Raw genomic sequence first — 18,677 nt, 5'->3', positions numbered from 1 at the left:
AGTCACAGCAGCGGCCGCTGCGTACGTGTTTTCGGGAGATTTGTGCTGGCAGGGAAGTGATTAAAGGAGAAGTGGCGATTGGGTATTTCCCACCCCCCCAAATGGCCCTGTTTTCTACAGCATTCCTTTTTTTCCCTTCTGAAGGGAGGTGGGCAAGGGTTTTTAAGACAGGATGAATTTTCTCCTTCCTCTCACCCCCCCTCTGTGGTCTTCCCTCAGTCACGGCTTGATGACATGAAATGTGGGATTCCGTCCTCTCTAGCAAATGTTGGGGTGGGGTAATGTGTGTGGGGGAGGGAGGGAGGGCGCCGCTTTCCCGATTGGCTCGGGCATGTTGTCATCAGAGATTCTTTGGCTGGCTCTCCCTCTGCATTGGGCTGTGCATTCTCCTCTCTGGCGCAGAGACCTTGTTCCTCAGGATTGCATCATCCCTGGGAGAGCAGCCAGGGTCGGGAGCCCTGTACAAAGGCAGATGCGGCCTGTTCTGGTTGCTGAAGCGGGTCCTCCTCCTTCCTGCTCCTCCTTCCCACGGGGCTTCGGAAAGAGGCCTCGCTCTGAGAGACTCTCAAGTGGGTCAGATGCTCTTTGGACTTCAAATCCCAGCTGCTTCCTGTACACCTGGCTGATGCAATCGTCTGCCTTTGAAATCCCTGCTGGAATTTATTCCGGAGCTGTTTTGTTTGCCTTTTCTGGGAGTGGCCAAGCAACCAGTATGCTTGTCACATGATGTCCTTGAATGTTTAAAAAAAAAATCCAAAGCCAGACTAATAGATGCAGAGCCTTTTCCTTTCCCATCCAGCAACCAGTCAGTCCTGTAGAGCAGTGTTTCCTAACCGTGGCAACTTGAAGATATTTGGACTTCAATTCCCAGAATTCCCCAGCCAGCGAATGCTGGCTGGGGGATTCTGGGAGTTGAAGTCCAGATATCTTCAAGTTGCCAAGGTTGGGGAACACTGCTGTAGAGGACATGGAATATATGGGTTTACATTATGGTTGGTGGTGTTGTATCTGATTATTTGCTAAGTCCAGCATAAGGAATTCTTGTGCTGCTAATAAGAACTTGGCTTTCAGGCAGGGCTTACTGCAACATTTCTCCATAGCCCAGGCTATTGCATGGTTTTTTTAATCTCAAATTCATTTTACGTTGCCGATTTTTAATACATTCATATTTGCAAAAGTAATAGTAAATCCAGGGACCTACATTTCTTGCTTTTAAAAGCCTCGTGCATTTTTCGCTGTAGTAGAATGTATCATAAAAAATATCATATCATATTTCAGTTATTTCCTTAATCATACTTGAATTTTCTTTTTAAAAAACCTTTAAAATAATTGTGATGTTATTCAATAATATGTTTGTGATTTTTTATTCCTTGGGGAAATTAGTAGTAATCTTATCAGATAAAATGGACAAATTTTTGAGTCCTGATGCCAGCCAAGCTACATGGTCTATCACTCAAAATCAATTGTTTTATTAAATCATTTTATTTGTGTTTCATTTTTTTTAATCTAAAAGATTTAAGACACAGGAATGTTTACTATTTAACTGTTACTGTTACAGTTTTCATTTTATAAATGACACAAAACATGCAGAAACTGTAAATATACCTTTCTTAGTCTGAAGGTGAATTTTTTTAAAGGAAATTAATCATATTTTTTTCCAGTTCTGATACACTTGGTTAAATTGTAGATGATGCTGTAGAATAAATACAGTACCATATTCTGTATACTAAGGATGGATCTTAAATAGGTGAATAATAAGTTGCAGTCCTCAAGCATCCAAAATATTTTTACCTCTGTCTTTAATATTTTAAGTTGTTCAGTCCTTTTTATAGGTTCATCTAAATATGGTCTAATTTTTTTGGGTTCTCCTGGTTTATAGTTGATCCTGGTTTGTTTCATTCCTTTATTGGCAAACAATCTTGAATAGCTATACAATTATGAATGAATTGTAAATCTGTGATTGCCAGATATCTACCTCAGACCCATAGTGACATTGCCCTATGTATTCCAAATTTAAAACATGTTTGAAAATTAATATTACTTTTGTGCACATGGTTTAGTACATATGAGGACTAATGTTGCATTATGTGCTAGTTGTGCATCTAATACCTATATGTAAAAAGCAGATTCTAAGTAAGGTTTCAGATATAAAAAATAAGGACATGTGGCATTTATTTCTGCATTGCATAAGACTCATGTTCATGTCCCTGAGAGATGTGCACGAAGTAGTTTCTTAGTTAAAAAATATGAGTAGCATCAGAATTCATAAAAGTTCAAGTCATTAAAGGATTTACGATTAGTCCTCGATTTATGACCACAGTGAAGCCCAAAATCTCTTCTAGGCAAGACAGCTGAGTTTTGCCCCATTTTATGACCTTTCTTGCCACAGTTATTAAGAGAAATCACTGTAGTAACACGGTTGTTAAGTGAATCTGGCTTCCCCATCGACTTGGCTTGTCAGAATGTTGCAAGTTAGTTGCATGATCCTTGGGCAGTGTAACCTAATATTAATATGCATGAGTGAATTCCCAAGCATTTGAATTTTGATCATATGACCATAGGGATACTGCAATGTTGTAATGTGGAAAAAAGAGTCATAAGTCTGGCCATTGTAACTTCGGTCACTTAAACTATTGTAAGGGCTACCTATACATGGACCATTTGCCTCATTGTTAAAAGTTGGTTAAACATGTCTTGGGTTTAGTCTGAGCTGTGTCTAAAATTGCTAGTTGCTCTAATTTTCATTCTCGTTAAATTTAGCGCGTGGGCTGGTGACTTTGGGCCAGTCATTTTCATAATCCAACTCACCTAAGGTGATTGTTGTGAGGACAATAGTAGGAGGAACATTAGGTATGTTTGTGCCTTGATTTCTTTTTCTATTCCCGAATAATGAAGGTGGGATACAAATAAATAAATACAATATGGTATCTCTTGTTCACTGACACAGTGTTCATTATTTTGATTTTTTTCTTGCTTTTTTTCTCAGCCTCGCTTTCTTGTTTGCTTCCATATAGTTTTCAGTATCACATTTCAGAAGTAATTTGACAAAGAATGTAAAGCTTATGTCAAAATAACTGTTTGTTCTATTGATTTTTGCGGAATATCAGAACTGCAAAAGCTTTTAAGGTATACCTTGTGGAAAATCACTGCTTACATAACCAGTTACGTTTCTGTCTTTCTTCATGATTGTTATGCAGACTATGTTTAAATTATCACTAGACCTTGAAAGTTGGACAACCTCTTCAACATTTCTATTCAATTATTGCACAAACTTTTTCAACTTGATAAGGCTTTCCTCATATATGGAAATAGAAAGCAGTGATTTCTCTGCAGAGTTCTACATCTCCTCAAAGGTGCTCTGGAAGATACTCCCAACTCTCAGGAGCAAACTCGGAGACCCTGCAAGGGACTGAAAGAAACAAGAGTGGAGAAGTAGAGCCCTTTTGAAAGAATAAGTTTTCCTTTGCAGTACAGTGGTGCCTCTACTTACGAACTTAATTCATTCCGTGACCAGGTTCTTAAGTAGAAAAGTTTGTAAGAAGAAGCAATTTTTCCCATCAATGCAAAAGCAAATCATGCGTGTAATTGGGGAAACCACAGGGAGGGTGGAGGCCCTGTTTCCTTCCAGGAGATTCCTAGAGGGAGGATTCTCCCCGCCTTTTCCAGTTATAGTTTTGGAGACTCGGGTTTGTAAGTGGAAAATGGTTCTTGAAAAGAGGCAAAAAAATCTTGGAACACCTGGTTCTTATCTAGAAAAGTCTGTAAGTAGAGGCTTTCTTAGGTGGAGGTACCACTGTATTAGATTTCTAACATATTGGAGACTGTTAATAGAGCTGCTTACTATAAACTTACAATACAAAATCACCCCCCCCCCCAAAAAAAAACCATTCAACCAGACTGGTCATCCCATAACTTTGAGCCATTATCCCCTGTCTTCTCTCTGGGATGATATAGAACAGATCATGACCCAACTTGGTTCATAAGACTTATCTCTTTCCGAATCATTTTCATTGCTCTGTTCTGAGTTTGTGTCAAAGTAACTGAAAGCTGTTGTATCCAGAAGTAAACATAACACTAGAAATGGAATCTGACTTAACACAGGGTCCCAGAACTATTAGCACAGTGCAGATGCTGGGAAGGAAGTGTTGTAGAGTGAATGGGAACACACATGAAGCATCACTTTTGGGGTGGTTAAGCCAGCCTCAACTTCTTCCCAGGATCAGGCAGCTGCTTTGAAATCGGCTCTCAGCTGACTCTCCATGTACATGCATAACACAGCTGCCTTTGTTAACTCCACCTTCCCAATCCTTATGTTAATAAGCATAAAATTAATGATGCCTCTTTTAATGCAAATTTATAACTGATAGTAGTTTTCAGTCTACTCGTAAATAATGCCAATTTCAAGAACCTTTTTAAAAGAACCATTGACAATCAGGTATCAAACATCATGTACTTGTTCATTGAACCCATGTTTTCTAAGAGAGGAATTTTAGATTTGAACTGAAATTTGCATTGATACATATTTGTTTGCAGAATACAGTGTTCCCTCGATTTTTGCGGGGGATGTGTTCCGAGACCGCCCGTGAAAGTCGAATTTCCGCGAAGTAGAGATGTGGAAGTAAATACAGTGATCCCTCGATTATCGCGAGGGTTCCGTTCCAAGACCCCTCGCGATAATCGATTTTTCGCGATGTAGGGTTGCGGAAGTAAAAACACCATCTGCGCATGCGCGCCCTTTTTCCATGGCCGCGCATGCGCAGATGGTGGAGTTTGCGTGGGCGGCGGGGAAGACCCAGGGAAGGTTTCTTCGGCCGCCCAGCAGCTGATCTGCTCGGCAGCGCAGCAGCAGCGAGGAGCCGAAGATGGGTCTTCCCCGCCGCCCACGCAAAGGGGAAACCCTCCTCGCTGATGCCCGCCCGCCGCCCGCCCGCCGCTCGAGAGCAAGAGGGGGAGAGATAGAGAAAGAGAGAGAAGGAAAGAAAGAGATGAGAGAGGGAGGAAGAGAGTGTGAGAGAGGAAGAAGCAAGAGAGAGAAAGAGAGAGAAAGAAAGATGAGAAAGGAAGGAAGAGAGTGACGTCATCGGGTGGGAAAAATCGCGATATAGCGTTTCGCGAAGATCGAGATCGCGAAAATCGAGGGATCACTGTACATTGTTTTTGGCTATGAACAGTATCACAAGCCTTCCCTTAACACTTTGAACCCCTAAACTGCAATTTCTCATTCCCTTAGCAACCATTTAGATTACTACTCACCATGTTTATTTATTAAAGTTTATTTAAAAAAATATTTATTAAAGGTGGACAAAAGTTTGGCGATGACGTCATCGGGCCGGGAAAACCATGGTATAGGGGAAAAACCCGCAAAGTATTTTTTAATTAATATTTTTGAAAAACAGTGGTATAGCCATTTCGCGAAGTTCGAACCCGCAAAAATCGAGGGACCACTGTACTTCTCTCTGAAAGTCTTTCCACATACAGTGAACTTTGTATCCAATGAGATGCTTTGTTAGGCATGGAGAACTAAAGATATACATATGGCAGCATTGGGTGGAGCATTTTAGGAAACATAGCAATGAAACATGACACAGAGAAATATTCGCTTGTGGTTCTAAATTCTGAAGCAGAACAATCCTTGGATATTTCTCCATCTTAAGTTAACTTCCAACAAGCTGAGAATATTATGTATTAATGATTTGACTTCAGTGAATATTTTTCATAATGTAGGTAGAACCACAGTGGTTGCAGTGGTTAGAGTGCAGTACTGCAGACTACTTCTGCCTGCCTGCCTGCCGGTTGCCTGCAATTTGGCAGTTTGAATCTGACCAGGCTCAGCCTTCCATCTTTCCGAGGTGGGTAAAACGAGGACCCAGATTTTTGGGGGAGAAATATGCTGACTCTGTAAATAGCTTAGAGAGGGCTGTAAAGTGGTATATAAGTGCTATTGCTAGTTTACTTGAGTGGACTGCCATGTTCAGTATTGGTATTTATATACCTGCACTGTAACTGCTGTGTGAACCTGTCCTAATAAGCACAGCATTCTGTGATTCTAAATAATTGAACATGAAGTCTTTCAAAATATCTACAAGTTTCAACAAATCATTTTTCTTGCTAAAACATTCAAGACTAATATAATTTTTAAAATATATAGCATCCTTGTATTCTCGGTGAGCAGACAATAATATTGAACTAAATAATGCAGTGAAGATATAGTAAAATAATATAAAATTTCTCCCATTTAAAAAGATAATTGTCTCTATTGGATCATAAATTTAAAATCATAAGGCCCCCCCAAGTGCTAGATATTTTTTTTTAAAAAAAAACAACAACAGCAAACTGTAAGAGAGAATTTGGTGCTTGAAAAAGTAAACAGATAATTTGAATAGATTGCATTTAAACTAAGTAGATGTTAAAAAAAAATCCATACTTCTTCACTGTGTTTTAGGGGTAGGTAACTAACGAACCTGCTGAAGTTGTTGGACTCCAATCCCTATGAAGTCCAATTTATTAATCAGAGATAATAGTAGCTGTAGCCTCTGCAATATATTAAAAGATTTGACATCCATAATATAAATTAGAATCAAATTGTATGAGGAAAGAAATAAAATTCCAGTACTTAATTTTAAAGTGAGGAACACCACATATTTTAAACCTCTTCCATTGCTACATTGTTTTTCTTATTAGTTTACTGATTCAGTATTTAAATACTCTATAACATTTTAGACTTTTTAGTTATTTGTTGATATTGAACCAGGCCTCCAATTTCTGCACAAATTACCGGTATGAATGCATAAACATGTTTGTTGTATGACATTTATATTTCATGGTTGTCTCCCATTTAGTTTTTACTTTACGCCATATCAACAAAATTCCCATGGACCAAATTTTCAGTTTGGGGGTAACAATATGTCATGGTATTCTTATAAAAGATACATGAAGAAGAGAAATGCTGTGTCATTTCTCTTCAGATCATGCAGAATGCAGCTGAGAGAGCAATCATGGGCTTCCCTAAATATGCCCATGTTACACCAACAGTCTGCATTGGTCTGCATTGGTTGCCGATCAGTTTTCTGTCACAATTCAAAGTGTTGGTTATGACCTATAAAGCCCTTCATGGCATCGGACCAGAATATCTCTGGGACCGCCTTCTGCCGCACGAATCCCAGCGACCAGTTAGGTCCCACAGAGTGGGCTTTCTCCGGATTCCGTCAACTAAACAATGTTTGGCGAGACCCAGGGGAAGAGCCTTCTCTGTGGCAGCCCCGGCCCTCTGGAACCAACTCCCCCCAGAGATCAGAATTGCCCCCACCCTCCTCACCTTTCGTAAGCTCCTTAAAACCCACCTTTGTTGTCAGGCATGGGGGAATTGAGATATTCCTTCCCCCTAGGCCTATACAATTTATGCATGGTATGTTTGTGTATATGTTTGGTTTTTAATAAGGGTTTTTAGTTATTTTAAATAATAGATTTGTTATATGCTGTTTTTATTGTTGTTGTTAGCCGCCCCGAGTCTATGGAGAGGGGCAGCTTACAAATCTAATAAAGAAATAAATAAATTAGCAAAGGGAGTATCTAGACAAGGAGAAAACAGAAAAAGTATTCATATGCACATTTCATACAAGAAATCTGAGTGAAAGTAGGGACTCGAAAACAGGAAGTATGCTGAGGCATGGTTAGGGAAAAATCCTTGCATAAGTTTTAGAGACAGAAACTAGAAATTGTTTACTTGGACGATTTTGAAGAGTGACATAATAATTTTAAGGGTGAAAAAAGGAAAAGGGTATAATAAGGTCTGGCTCAAGCTGTGAAGGTGGTAGTGTATGACTTGTGGCTACCATTATCTCACTCTCATAACCTTCCCCAATTTTTTTGAATATATGATAATTTAGAATAGTATGAAAAAATATATTTATCATCAGTTATTTCATTTGATTATGAAATTAGTTGATTCTTCCACAACTACTATTAGCTGACCAAATGCCCAAAACAGGAATAATACCTGCCTTAAAATACACTAAAGTTGAATTAACTGCAATGAAACTTGATTTTATGATAGCATTTCATCAACGGAATAAGTACAAAGTACTGTAGTAATATTCTAAGAGGCCCAGTTTATCCCTAAAATGTACTAGTGGGAGTTTTTGTGGGTTATAGAATAAAAAATTGCATCTTTGGCTTAATATCTTCCAGATGTGTCTGCCAGCCTCAAATATTGTTAGTGGAAGTGGCCTAGAACTAGTAAGTATGCCAATAGGAGGCATCTGAATGTTGTATTAATTTTTAAAAAAATGTTCTCCAGAATGTAACATCAGGATCTACTTGATTAACTTACGGATGTTGAGCTTGATGTGGAAATTAGGAAGATGGCTTTTTGATTTGTAAATATTTTCAAATGATTCTGTGAATTTGTAAACTGCCTTTGTTTAATTTTACTGCAGGATAGAATAGAATTCTTTATTGGCCAAGTGTGATTGGACATACAAGGAATTTGTCTATGGTGCATATGCTCTAATTGTACATAAAAGAAAAGATACATTTGTCAAGAATCATGAGGTACAACACTTAATGATTGTCATAGGGTACAAATAAGCAATCGGGGAACAATATTAATATAAATCGTAAGGATACAAGCAGCAAGTTAGTCACACAGTCAGAAAGACTTGAAAAATAAAACAAAATAATCGGTTATTTTACATGATTTACACGATCGCTCTGAGTCCTACGGGATTGGGTGGCATAGAAGTCAAATGAATTAAATTGCATTGAATACTTGGACATTAGCTGAAAAAATGTTGAGTTTCTTTTGAATGTATTACATATTTGTGTTTCATTAATTCATGTTTGATAACTTAATGGGCTTAATCTACCCACTAATATTACTTGGCCTTAAACTAAGAAGGGAATGAAAACATCTAAGAAATCCCAAGCCTGCCTGCTTGAATTGGAAAGTCTGCATTGGTTGCCGATCAGTTTCTGGGCACAATTCAAAGTGTTGGTCATTACCTACAAAGCCCTTCATGGCACCAGACCAGGGTATCTACGAGACCGCCTTCTGCCGCATGAATCCCAGCACCCGGTTAGGTCCCACAGAGTTGGCCTTCTCCGGGTCCCGTCAACAAAACAATGTCGTTTGGCTGGGCCCAGGGGAAAAGCCTTCTCTGTGGCGGCCCCGGCCCTCTGGAACCAACTCCCCCTGGAGATTAGAATTGCCCCCACCCTCCTTGCCTTTCATAAGCTCCTTAAAGCCCGCCTCTGCCATCAGGCATGGGGGAACTGAGATATTCTTTCCCCCTAGGCCTTTACAATTTATGCATTTTATGTTTGTTTGTAGGGATGTTTGGTTTTACAATAAGGGTTTTTAGTTGTTTTAGTATTGGATTTATATGATGTTTTTAATTACTGTTGTTAGCTGCCCCGAATCTACGGAGAGGGGCGGTATACAAATCCAATAAATAAATAATTAATAAATAAATAAATTGGAAAAAAACCTCTCAGAAATAGATAAATCACTTCCATTTTATTGCCAACAAAACTATACACATCTTTGAAATCATAAGCTCAACACACAAATATTCAAAAAATACATGATGTATCTATCACCCATTGGCTTTTCATGGCAACATCTTTTGGATGGACTCAGTTCTTCGAGTTCTTCCTTTCGTGAGAAAGTAAATTGCCATGTGGTAAGACCTGTGTTTCCATGATGATTCATGCTTCACATAGACCTTTACGATTTCTCCCTACATCAAATTATGTTCGTTGCCAAGCCCTCTGCATTATAGGACTTTTGCAGATGATGGCAAGTGATGAAGTGAGATCGGTGTTGGAAATTGTATGTAGATTAACATTTTATTTTATTTTCCCAAGTCCATTTCGCTGTTGATCAGGGATCCATTTCCTATTGTGGGCCTTGTGATTGGCAACCTAGAGTTTTTTAAAGGAAAGATGCACCTTTTGGTTTTGGTTTTTTTTAAAAAAAAAGATGGATAAATATCACCCTTTGTTGGACATTAAATATTTCTAAGGAACATAGTGCTTTGTTCTTAATGTATTATGTAGGCAGGAGAGAATACTAATGACTGACGTGGCATCCTTCTGTTGCCCTGTCTGGGGCTCAATCTGTGCTGAAAGCCCAGCCTCTGCGAATTCAGAGATAGAGCTTGTGGGATTCTGCAAAGGGGATTAATCCCCCACAGAGCAGCTCTTTTGGTTTGAACCGGGGCTGTTCTAGGCAAAGGGGCACCCAGCTTCATTGTCTTTATTGTTTTTATACACAAAACACTTCAGCCAGCTCTTCGTCTTCAACCCCCCCTACCCACCCACCCACCCAATGGAGAATAAAGGTTGAAACAAAGATCACACTATTCTGATCACATCTTGAACACTGTGGAAGCTTTAGATTCTATGTTTGTTTACCTGGTTAATGGACAGTCCATTTATATGGGCCCATTTCTGTTCAGGATATATTAATGCTACCTTTTCCCCCCTATACAAATCAATTGCCTATATATCCCCCAGCCTGGCTTAAATCTCTATCCATGCTATTGTATCATTTGATTTTGCAGCATAGGTAAAGCTCTCTGATAAATTCCAGTTGGGCTATGCCAGCCTGTCTAAAACGGAATACTGTACGTATTTCAAAGAGACCTTCTGCAGCATTCTATCTGCAAGAGCCAGAAGATGCTGTTGACATTTACTTACCAAGATCTCTTTCGTTTTTCTCTCCTTTATCCTTTGTGTTGTTTGTATTGTCTGAGCCTTCCTTCACGCAGAGCTGGTGTTATATTTTGAATGCTACATAGTACATACATAGTAAATTATTGGAATTCCAGATTGACCAGAGATATAGATTGATTCAGCTCCCATTTCTTTCCAAAGTCCCTATGATACAATATTACAAATTTCATTTGCTTCTGAAGTGTGGATTCGATGTCCTTCCTTTCATGAATTTCTAGTTGGTTATTTTTGGATAATAACGACAACAGACCTTTTGTATCAGGTGGTAGCCAGTTCTCCGCAGGACTGCATCAAAAGAGCACCATATTTGGGCTGTTTGCCAGATCTGAGCAAAATGTTTCATTAGGGTTTTTTTCACACAGATTTCCTGTGGTATGTATACATGAAGTAGCATTTTTCTCTCAGTACTAGTATAGTTCACGTATACAGTTTTATGGTGATGTACAGCAGTGTTTTTCAACCAGTGTGCCGCGGCACACTAGTGTGCCGTGAGACATGGTCAGGTATGCCGCAAAGCTCAGAGAGAGAAAGAAAACAGAGAGAAAGAGAGAGAGAGAAAAAAAAGCAAGAGAGAGAGAGAAAGAAAGCAAGAGAGAGAAAAAGAAAACAAGAGAGAGAAGAAAGCAAGAGAGAGAGAGAGGAAGAAAGAAAGAGAGAGAGAGAAAGAAAACAAGAGAGAGAAAGAAAGCAAGAGAGAGAGCAAGAGAGAGAGAGAGAGAGGGAGGGATGGTGGGAGAGAGAAAGACATAGAGGGAGGGAGGGAGAAAGAGAGCAAAAAAGAGAGGGAGGAAGGGAGAAAGAAAGAGGGATGGAGAGAGAGAAAAAAGAAGGGAGAGAAAGAGGGAGGGAGGGAGAAATAGAGCGAAAGGGAAGAAGAGAGAGAAAAAAAAATTGTCCAAACTTTTTTTAGCCCCCCCCCCTAATGTGCCCCAGGGTTTTGTAAATGTAAAAAATGTGCCATGGCTCAAAAAAAAGTGGAAAATCACTGATGTACAGAGAGCATTCAGAAAGGATCTGCAGCCTTACCTGCTTTTCTCATATAACATGTACATATTTACAAATACACCTCTAATGTAGCCCCACTTAAATGCTTCCTTTTCAGAAATATGAACAGTGTCTAATGCAGCCCCTGAGCATGGGTGTTCCTTTTATGGCTGCAGATAGCTCTCAACTGTGCAGAAATGTCCTGAAGGGAATTCCCAGCCCTCTTAGCAGGCTGGTGATCTTATGTCTCCACCCTCGCCGAGGAGAGAACAAATAACAGCCTTTTCTAGGCTGACCTATCAGATAAGAGATACTCAGTCTGACGTGTCTTGCTCGCTGAGAAATGGGATGCGTTTGAAGTTCCAGCTTTCAACATTTATCTCAGGAATCATTACAGAATTCAGAGCCCGACTTCTTGTGCAAATGGCTGTATAGAGCTGAAAGGAAACGCTGTCACTTATTCTAGGACAGAAGAGAAAATTTCTGTTGCTCGTCTCGCACGTTGGCCTTGCGTATTGGCAGATGGTAGAGATAGGGAAATACTTGAAAGGCTATTTAGAAAGGGTAGAAATTGTGCCTCATAAACAAATTACAGTGTTCCCTCGATTTTTGCGGGTTCGAACTTCGCGAATAGCCTATACCACGGTTTTTCAAAAAATATTAATTAAAAAATACTTTGCGTTTTTTTCCCTATACCACGGTTTTTTCCACCCAATGACATCATATGTCATTGCCAAACTAATAATTTTTGCAAATAAATAACAAAAAAAATAATTGTTGTATTGTTAATAAATAATTATGTTTATAAATATCAGGATCACTAAGTGTCTTATTCAATAGTGAGTACCAGTAATAATGGTGAGTAAATGGTTGTTAAGGGAATAGGAAATGGTAATTTAGGGGTTTAAAGTGTTAAGGGAAGGCTTGTGATACTGTCCATAGCCAAAAATAGTGTATTTACTTCCGCATCTCTACTTCGCAGAAATTCGACTTTCGCGGGCAGTCTCGGAACGCATCCCCCGCGGAAATCGAGGGAACACTGTATTGGTTATTTGCATGATCATCTTGGGAGAAAAAAAATATTGGTTTGACAAAACAAGTTGGGGCAATGCAGCCATTGCAATTTTCAAACCGGCAATATTAACAAATGACTTCAGTGCAAGTGCTTTGATCCATGCATACCTGTTGAATCATTCCCACAAGTGTTCAGAAGTCTGCCATAGCCATGTTAGTTCTTCCTAGCAGGGTTCATGCTGTAGTTAGACTTGAAAGGTAGAAAAAGATACCTCTCCTTCACTTGTCCATCCCCAGCTCTTTAGAGGCCGGTGCAGAGAGGTTGGATTCATTTACTACCACTTGCAACATACACTTTTCTTCTTTCATAACATGTGCCTCTTTCTTCCTGATTGGCCTGTCTGCTCAGGTGGCTTTTTAAATACTTAAGGTGTGAAAAATGTGCCTCTTAAATTTCATGCCATATTTGAATGCTGTGCATTTGCCGCTGCTTTTCCTCAGCAGCGTACATGAAAAATTGAAGTCTAACCCCAATTCTTTTCCTGTTGTCTGTTTCTGTGCCTTTTTCCAGTTAAAATAATTACATTTTTTGGTCGGGCGGTAGGAAAAGCAAGTAGGATGCTTGGCTGCATAGCTAGAGGCATAACAAGCAGGAAGAGGGAGATTGTGATCCCCTTATATAGAATGCTGGTGAGACCACATTTGGAATACTGTGTTCAGTTCTGGAGACCTCACCTACAAAAAGATATTGACGAAATTGAACGGGTCCAAAGACGGGCTACAAGAATGGTGGAAGGTCTTAAGCATAAAACGTATCAGGAAAGACTTAATGAACTCAATCTGTATAGTCTGGAGGACAGAAGGAAAAGGGGGGACATGATCGAAACATTTAAATGTGTTAAAGGGTTAAATAAGGTTCAGGAGGGAAGTGTTTTTAATAGGAAAGTGAACACAAGAACAAGGGGACACAATCTGAAGTTAGTTGGGGGAAAGATCAAAGGCAACATGAGAAAATATTATTTTACTGAAAGAGTAGTAGATCCTTGGAACAAACTTCCAGCAGACGTGGTTAGTAAATCCACAGTAACTGAATTTAAACATGCCTGGGATAAACATAGATCCATCCTAAGATAAAATACAGGAAATAGCATAAGGGCAGACTAGATGGACCATGAGGTCTTTTTCTGCCGTCAGTCTTCTATGTTTCTATGTTTCTATTTTTTTTCCTAACAATTATGCTGTGGAAATATATGCCATTGTCACCTCAGGTGTGTTTCCTTCTCCCCTTTCAACCCCCATATTAGTAATTTTGATCATACGTCCGACATTTGCAAGATAGGCCTCTGAGCCTTTTGTTCTGCTCAGCATTCTCTTCTGAGGCATTATGAAAATCTGGGTATGAAATTGGTGGCCATGTTAAGAGTGGAAATTATGTAAGCGTGTGGATTCTCAGGCAAGAGACGACATGCCTCATTTGAAATTACTGCTTCCTGTTTCACTCTCGCTCTTCACTCAACTCCAGCATGATTTGCAGGATAAGTCCTATGGCGGTGGCTGTGAGGAACACAAGTGCAGTGTCTTGTTTCTTTTTCCTTTGGCAGGTTCACCCATGTCCGTGACGTGCTGGCCGAGGCTTTGCGGCTGCTCCCCGCCCTTGGAGCTGCCAGTCACTACCCTTTGGACTCCGTGATCCCTGACAAACGTCATGAGCATTGCAATCCCTCTGGGAGTCACTACACCAGATACATCTTATTCAGATATGGCTGCTGGATCTGAGTAAGTGCTTCCTTGTCTGAAAACGTGGAGGGTATGGAATCAGAACTTGGTGTTCAGATCTTGGCTATTTCCGGTGAGCCTGGGATAATAGAAAGCATTGAGCTTTGCAGCAGACACTGCCTCGGTTTGCGGGTTTATCCTATACAAGTGTAGATCAAGACGAAACACCAAGGAGAAGCTGTTCTCCATCCTCCAACCTGCATTCAAGGAAAAGCACTTTGCTAGAACACTGCTTTCCCAAAGGTCTTTTATTTCCCCGTTCTGTTGCGTCACACGCCTTGGTTGATTAGGAGTCTTGCAAGAAATGATCCCTGGCAGTACCCTTAATTTCCTGTTGCATGGGCGCTGCTGATACAGACGGCTGTGTGATGTGGGTAAGGAGGATCTTTTAGGCCTCGGCAGACCTCTTGCCTAGCTCAAACTCTTCAACGTGGATTTTCATCTCTTTTTTTTTGTGTGTGTGTGTGTAGCGTTCTTTTCCTCAGGAAGGGTTATTTAAGTGGCTTGCCAAGGACATCCTCTGGTGGAGGAACCCAAGTGAAGTGTCCACAGGAAAGAGGAGGGCCAAAAATGAGATGGACGTTCTATGTTCTTAGACTTGTCTTCCTCAATTTGTAACACTAGGGTGAGCAGCGTAACTTAGAAAGCCAGACATCCTGTTTAAGCCATCTGTTTTACAGTCTGAACTCAAGGCAGACTAATCCTTATGTGTATATATAGTCTCTCTCTCTCTCCCTCCCTCCCTCCCTCTCTTTCTCCCCCCCCTCCCTCTCCCCCCCCCCTCTCTCTCCCCTGCTCTCTGCTAGACTTTGAGGCCCCTGCATACACAGAGCTTTCCTTTTCCTTGCTTCTTTTTTAGTGGATGCAAAGTATGAGCAGGCATTGTTTCTGGTTTGTTTTCATAGCCTGAATCTGATAAGCGTAGGGTTTAACCAATGCAGCTTCAGCTGTGTGCTCTGCAGGAGGAAAAAGAAAAATCCCATTTAGAATCCCGACTGAGGCTACTACTGATTGATGCTAGGTTTAGCTCAGATGCACATCTTTTCTTCCCAGCTCAGAAGTTAATTTAATGCTGGCTGCTGCTGCTGCTGCTGTTGTTGTCGTCATAGGGGGCTTTTGCACACCGATTCATTTTACTTGCTGTGTTTTCTCCTGGGCTGGTCAAGAGCATACGAGGTGGCGTTTTATGATAACTGCCAGTTGCAGTGGGTTTTGCATCTTGTCGTCTGGCCCGAGAAAGCCGTTTTCTATTTATAACTCCTGTCATTTTTCTCAGGAATATGGAGGTAGAAACAGCGGTGACTACAAATAGTAGTCACCTTAAAAAAACCCAAAAAAAACACACCTCCCTGGAACTAAACTTCATATCCTTGTTGGTATAAGGTCTATCAGCCTATAGTTCTTCATTCTGCCACGATCCACTAACTATTTTCAATCAAATAAAAACAGTTTTGAAAAACAGGACAAGCTACATAATTATTCTAGCATAATGTCCGGACATTAGAGGGGCGGCATACAAATCTAATAAATTAAATAAATAAATAAACATGAATACAGTGTTCCCTCGATTTTCGCGGGTTCGAACTTCGCGAAAAGCCTATACCACGTTTTTTCAAAAATATTAATTAAAAAATACTTTGTGGTTTTTTCCCCCTATACCACAGTTTTTCCTGCCCGATGACGTCATATGTCATCGCCAAACTTTCGTCCACCTTTAATATTTTTTTAAAAAAAATAAACTTTAATAAATAAACATGGTGAGTAATAATCTAAATGGTTGCTAAGGGAATGGGAAATTGTAATTTAGGGGTTTAAAGTGTTAAGGGAAGGCTTGGGATACTGTTCATAGCCAAAAATAGTGTATTTACTTCCGCATCTCTACTTCGCGGAAATTCGACTTTCGCGGGCAGTCTCAGAACGCATCCCCCGCGGAAATCGAGGGAACACTGTACTGTATAGATAAAAAAATAAATAAAACAAAGGCCTGTAACTGGATAGGCTCCTTCTGTGAAGGAACCTCAGAGAGCCTCAAAACAAAGCCTCGTATACGATTGATCAGTTGCACTTTAAAGGCATAACCTGCCTTGATTTACTAAAGCAACAATTACAGATAAAAGTGATGCTGAGATTTTGCAGAGGGAAAAGATTTCAAGTAAACAACTGTGGTATATAATTATAGCTCTCTTCTTCATAGGAATAGCCTTTGAAAACGTACTGTTGTGGCAGAAGGGACATTTCTCTGGACTTCCACTCCCCATGTGTGCTTGCAGCATTGGCTGTTCTCCCTCTTCTTAGTCGCCTCTCTTCCTCTCCCACCCATCCTCCACAGAGAACAGCTTCTCCTTCTAGCTTCCAGCTTTGGCTTCCTCCTCCTCGAAAGCTTTCCCTGCTTCCTTTTCTGCCACAAGGACTCCCGTAGCTTCTCACTAACCGCTAGTTTTGTACATTTTAAGTTGCTTTTTTCTGCCCTCTTGTGGCAGAAACCTGCTTTTTCCTCTTCCCAGTGGTAGAGATTACAGGCACCCTTGTTCCTCACATGATTGTGTGAGAAAGCTGGATTGCTCCACACGTTGCAGGTTTTACCAAATGAGATATTCAGGGTCTGTTCTTGCCAACTTCACTCAAATTCCCATCACTAAGAAACCTGTATCTGGACACGTATGCATTAAGGGGAAGATTTTGTGGCCTGGAAGGGAATATTCAGCAAATTCAGAGGTTTATAAACTTTGTAACCTGACTGGATACAGAGTTGTGATTAACAAAATAAGTCAAGTACAGTGACACCTCATCTTACAAACGCCTCCTCATACAAACTTTTCGAGATACAAACCTGGGGTTTAAGATTTTTTTGCCTCTTCTTACAAACTATTTTCACCTTACAAACCCACCGCCGCCGCTGGGATGCCCCGCCTCCAGACTCCCGTTGCCAACAAAGCACCCGTTTTTGCGCTGCTGGGATTCCATGGAGGCTCCCCTCCATGGGAAACCCCACCTCCGGACTTCTGTTGCCAGCGAAGCGCTTGTTTTTGCAATGCTGGGATTCCCCTGCAGCATTGCAAAAACACAGAAGTCTGGAGGTGGGGTTTCTTATGGAGGGGAACCTGAGGGGAATCCCAGCAGCGCAAAAACGGGCGCTTCGGCTGGCAAAAGGGGTGAATTTTGGGCTTGCACACATTAATCACTTTTCCATTGATTTCCTATGGGAAACATTGTTTCGTCTTACAAACTTTTCACCTTAAGAACCTCGTCTCAGAACCAATTAAGTTTGTAAGACAAGGTATCACTGTAGATGAGAAAGATTACAAATAATTCAAAATCCATCTTCCGGTGCAATGTATAAGCAACTAACAAACCATTCAAAGATCGGTACGAGTACCTTTTTCCCACTGTTTCTTACTGCATACCAACTTTGAAACCATATATGTCAGTCCTGAGCCCTTTTCTCCCTCCCTTGTGCCATAGCCTTCATGGGTTCTGTCCCTCCTGTTCTCCCAAGGTGTGTCCCTTCTTGGCTAGATGATGGTTTAGCATCCTGAGAGAGCTACTGAGATCTGGCTAATTATGGGGGGAACGACCCACTTCCTCTACTGATGGGATCTGCTGTTGGCCCTTTTTGCAGCCCAGAGTCTGTCGAAGCTAGCCCAGCTGTTAGTGAGAAGAATGTGTATGCAAATCACGGCTACGGGGCCTCCCAGAGGCACAGCTACCGGGGGCTGCCTTATGCAGTGAGTACCTTCTCTGTTATCTGCAGTAGATTCGTACTTGTATCAAGCCCATTTCTTCCCCTCCCAGCTTCAACATGACTGAGCTAGAGATCTTTTTTTGAGGGCATCTGCAGTGTAGTTTCGGATTATCCCCCACCCACCCACCCAAAAAATATATTTGGCGGAAAGCTTTATTGCAAACTGGCTTAGACAAAAGAGGCATTTTTGTGGTTTTACCGAGAGAAAAGCGATAGGGGAATTTCTAGGAGCTGTTTTATTTATTTATTTATTTATTTTAAAAGGAAAATATTTATGTTTATGTGTGATCATAAACCGTAATATTTTTCAGAATCAGGAGGTTTGTGTGACTTTGCTTGCAGGCTTCTTATGTTCAATTGTGCAAAATTCTTGCATCTTAATATGTACTCCTACTTATATACCATCCTGATTCAGTTGATTTGTGGG

The 18,677-nt window shown here is 40.5% G+C and overlaps 1 protein-coding gene across 2 annotated transcripts in view; it reads left to right on the top strand.

The window, feature by feature from the left end:
- LOC139155364 (histone-lysine N-methyltransferase SETD5-like) overlaps positions 1-18,677 on the top strand; it is a 94,728-nt gene that overhangs the window by 24,338 nt on the left and 51,713 nt on the right. For both annotated transcript variants that reach the window (XM_070730497.1, XM_070730496.1), the window contains exons 2-3: positions 14,334-14,508; positions 18,128-18,233. In XM_070730497.1, coding sequence (XP_070586598.1) covers positions 14,438-14,508; positions 18,128-18,233 — 177 coding nt within the window. In that variant the 5' untranslated portion in view covers positions 14,334-14,437. The remainder of the gene's footprint in view (positions 1-14,333; positions 14,509-18,127; positions 18,234-18,677) is intronic.

This window comes from Erythrolamprus reginae, unplaced genomic scaffold, assembly GCF_031021105.1.
Source record: "Erythrolamprus reginae isolate rEryReg1 unplaced genomic scaffold, rEryReg1.hap1 H_17, whole genome shotgun sequence".
Classification (NCBI taxonomy): Eukaryota; Metazoa; Chordata; class Lepidosauria; order Squamata; family Dipsadidae; genus Erythrolamprus; species Erythrolamprus reginae.
Note: the sequence above shows the minus strand (reverse complement) of the source record. Positions and strands in the feature narration are given on the sequence as shown.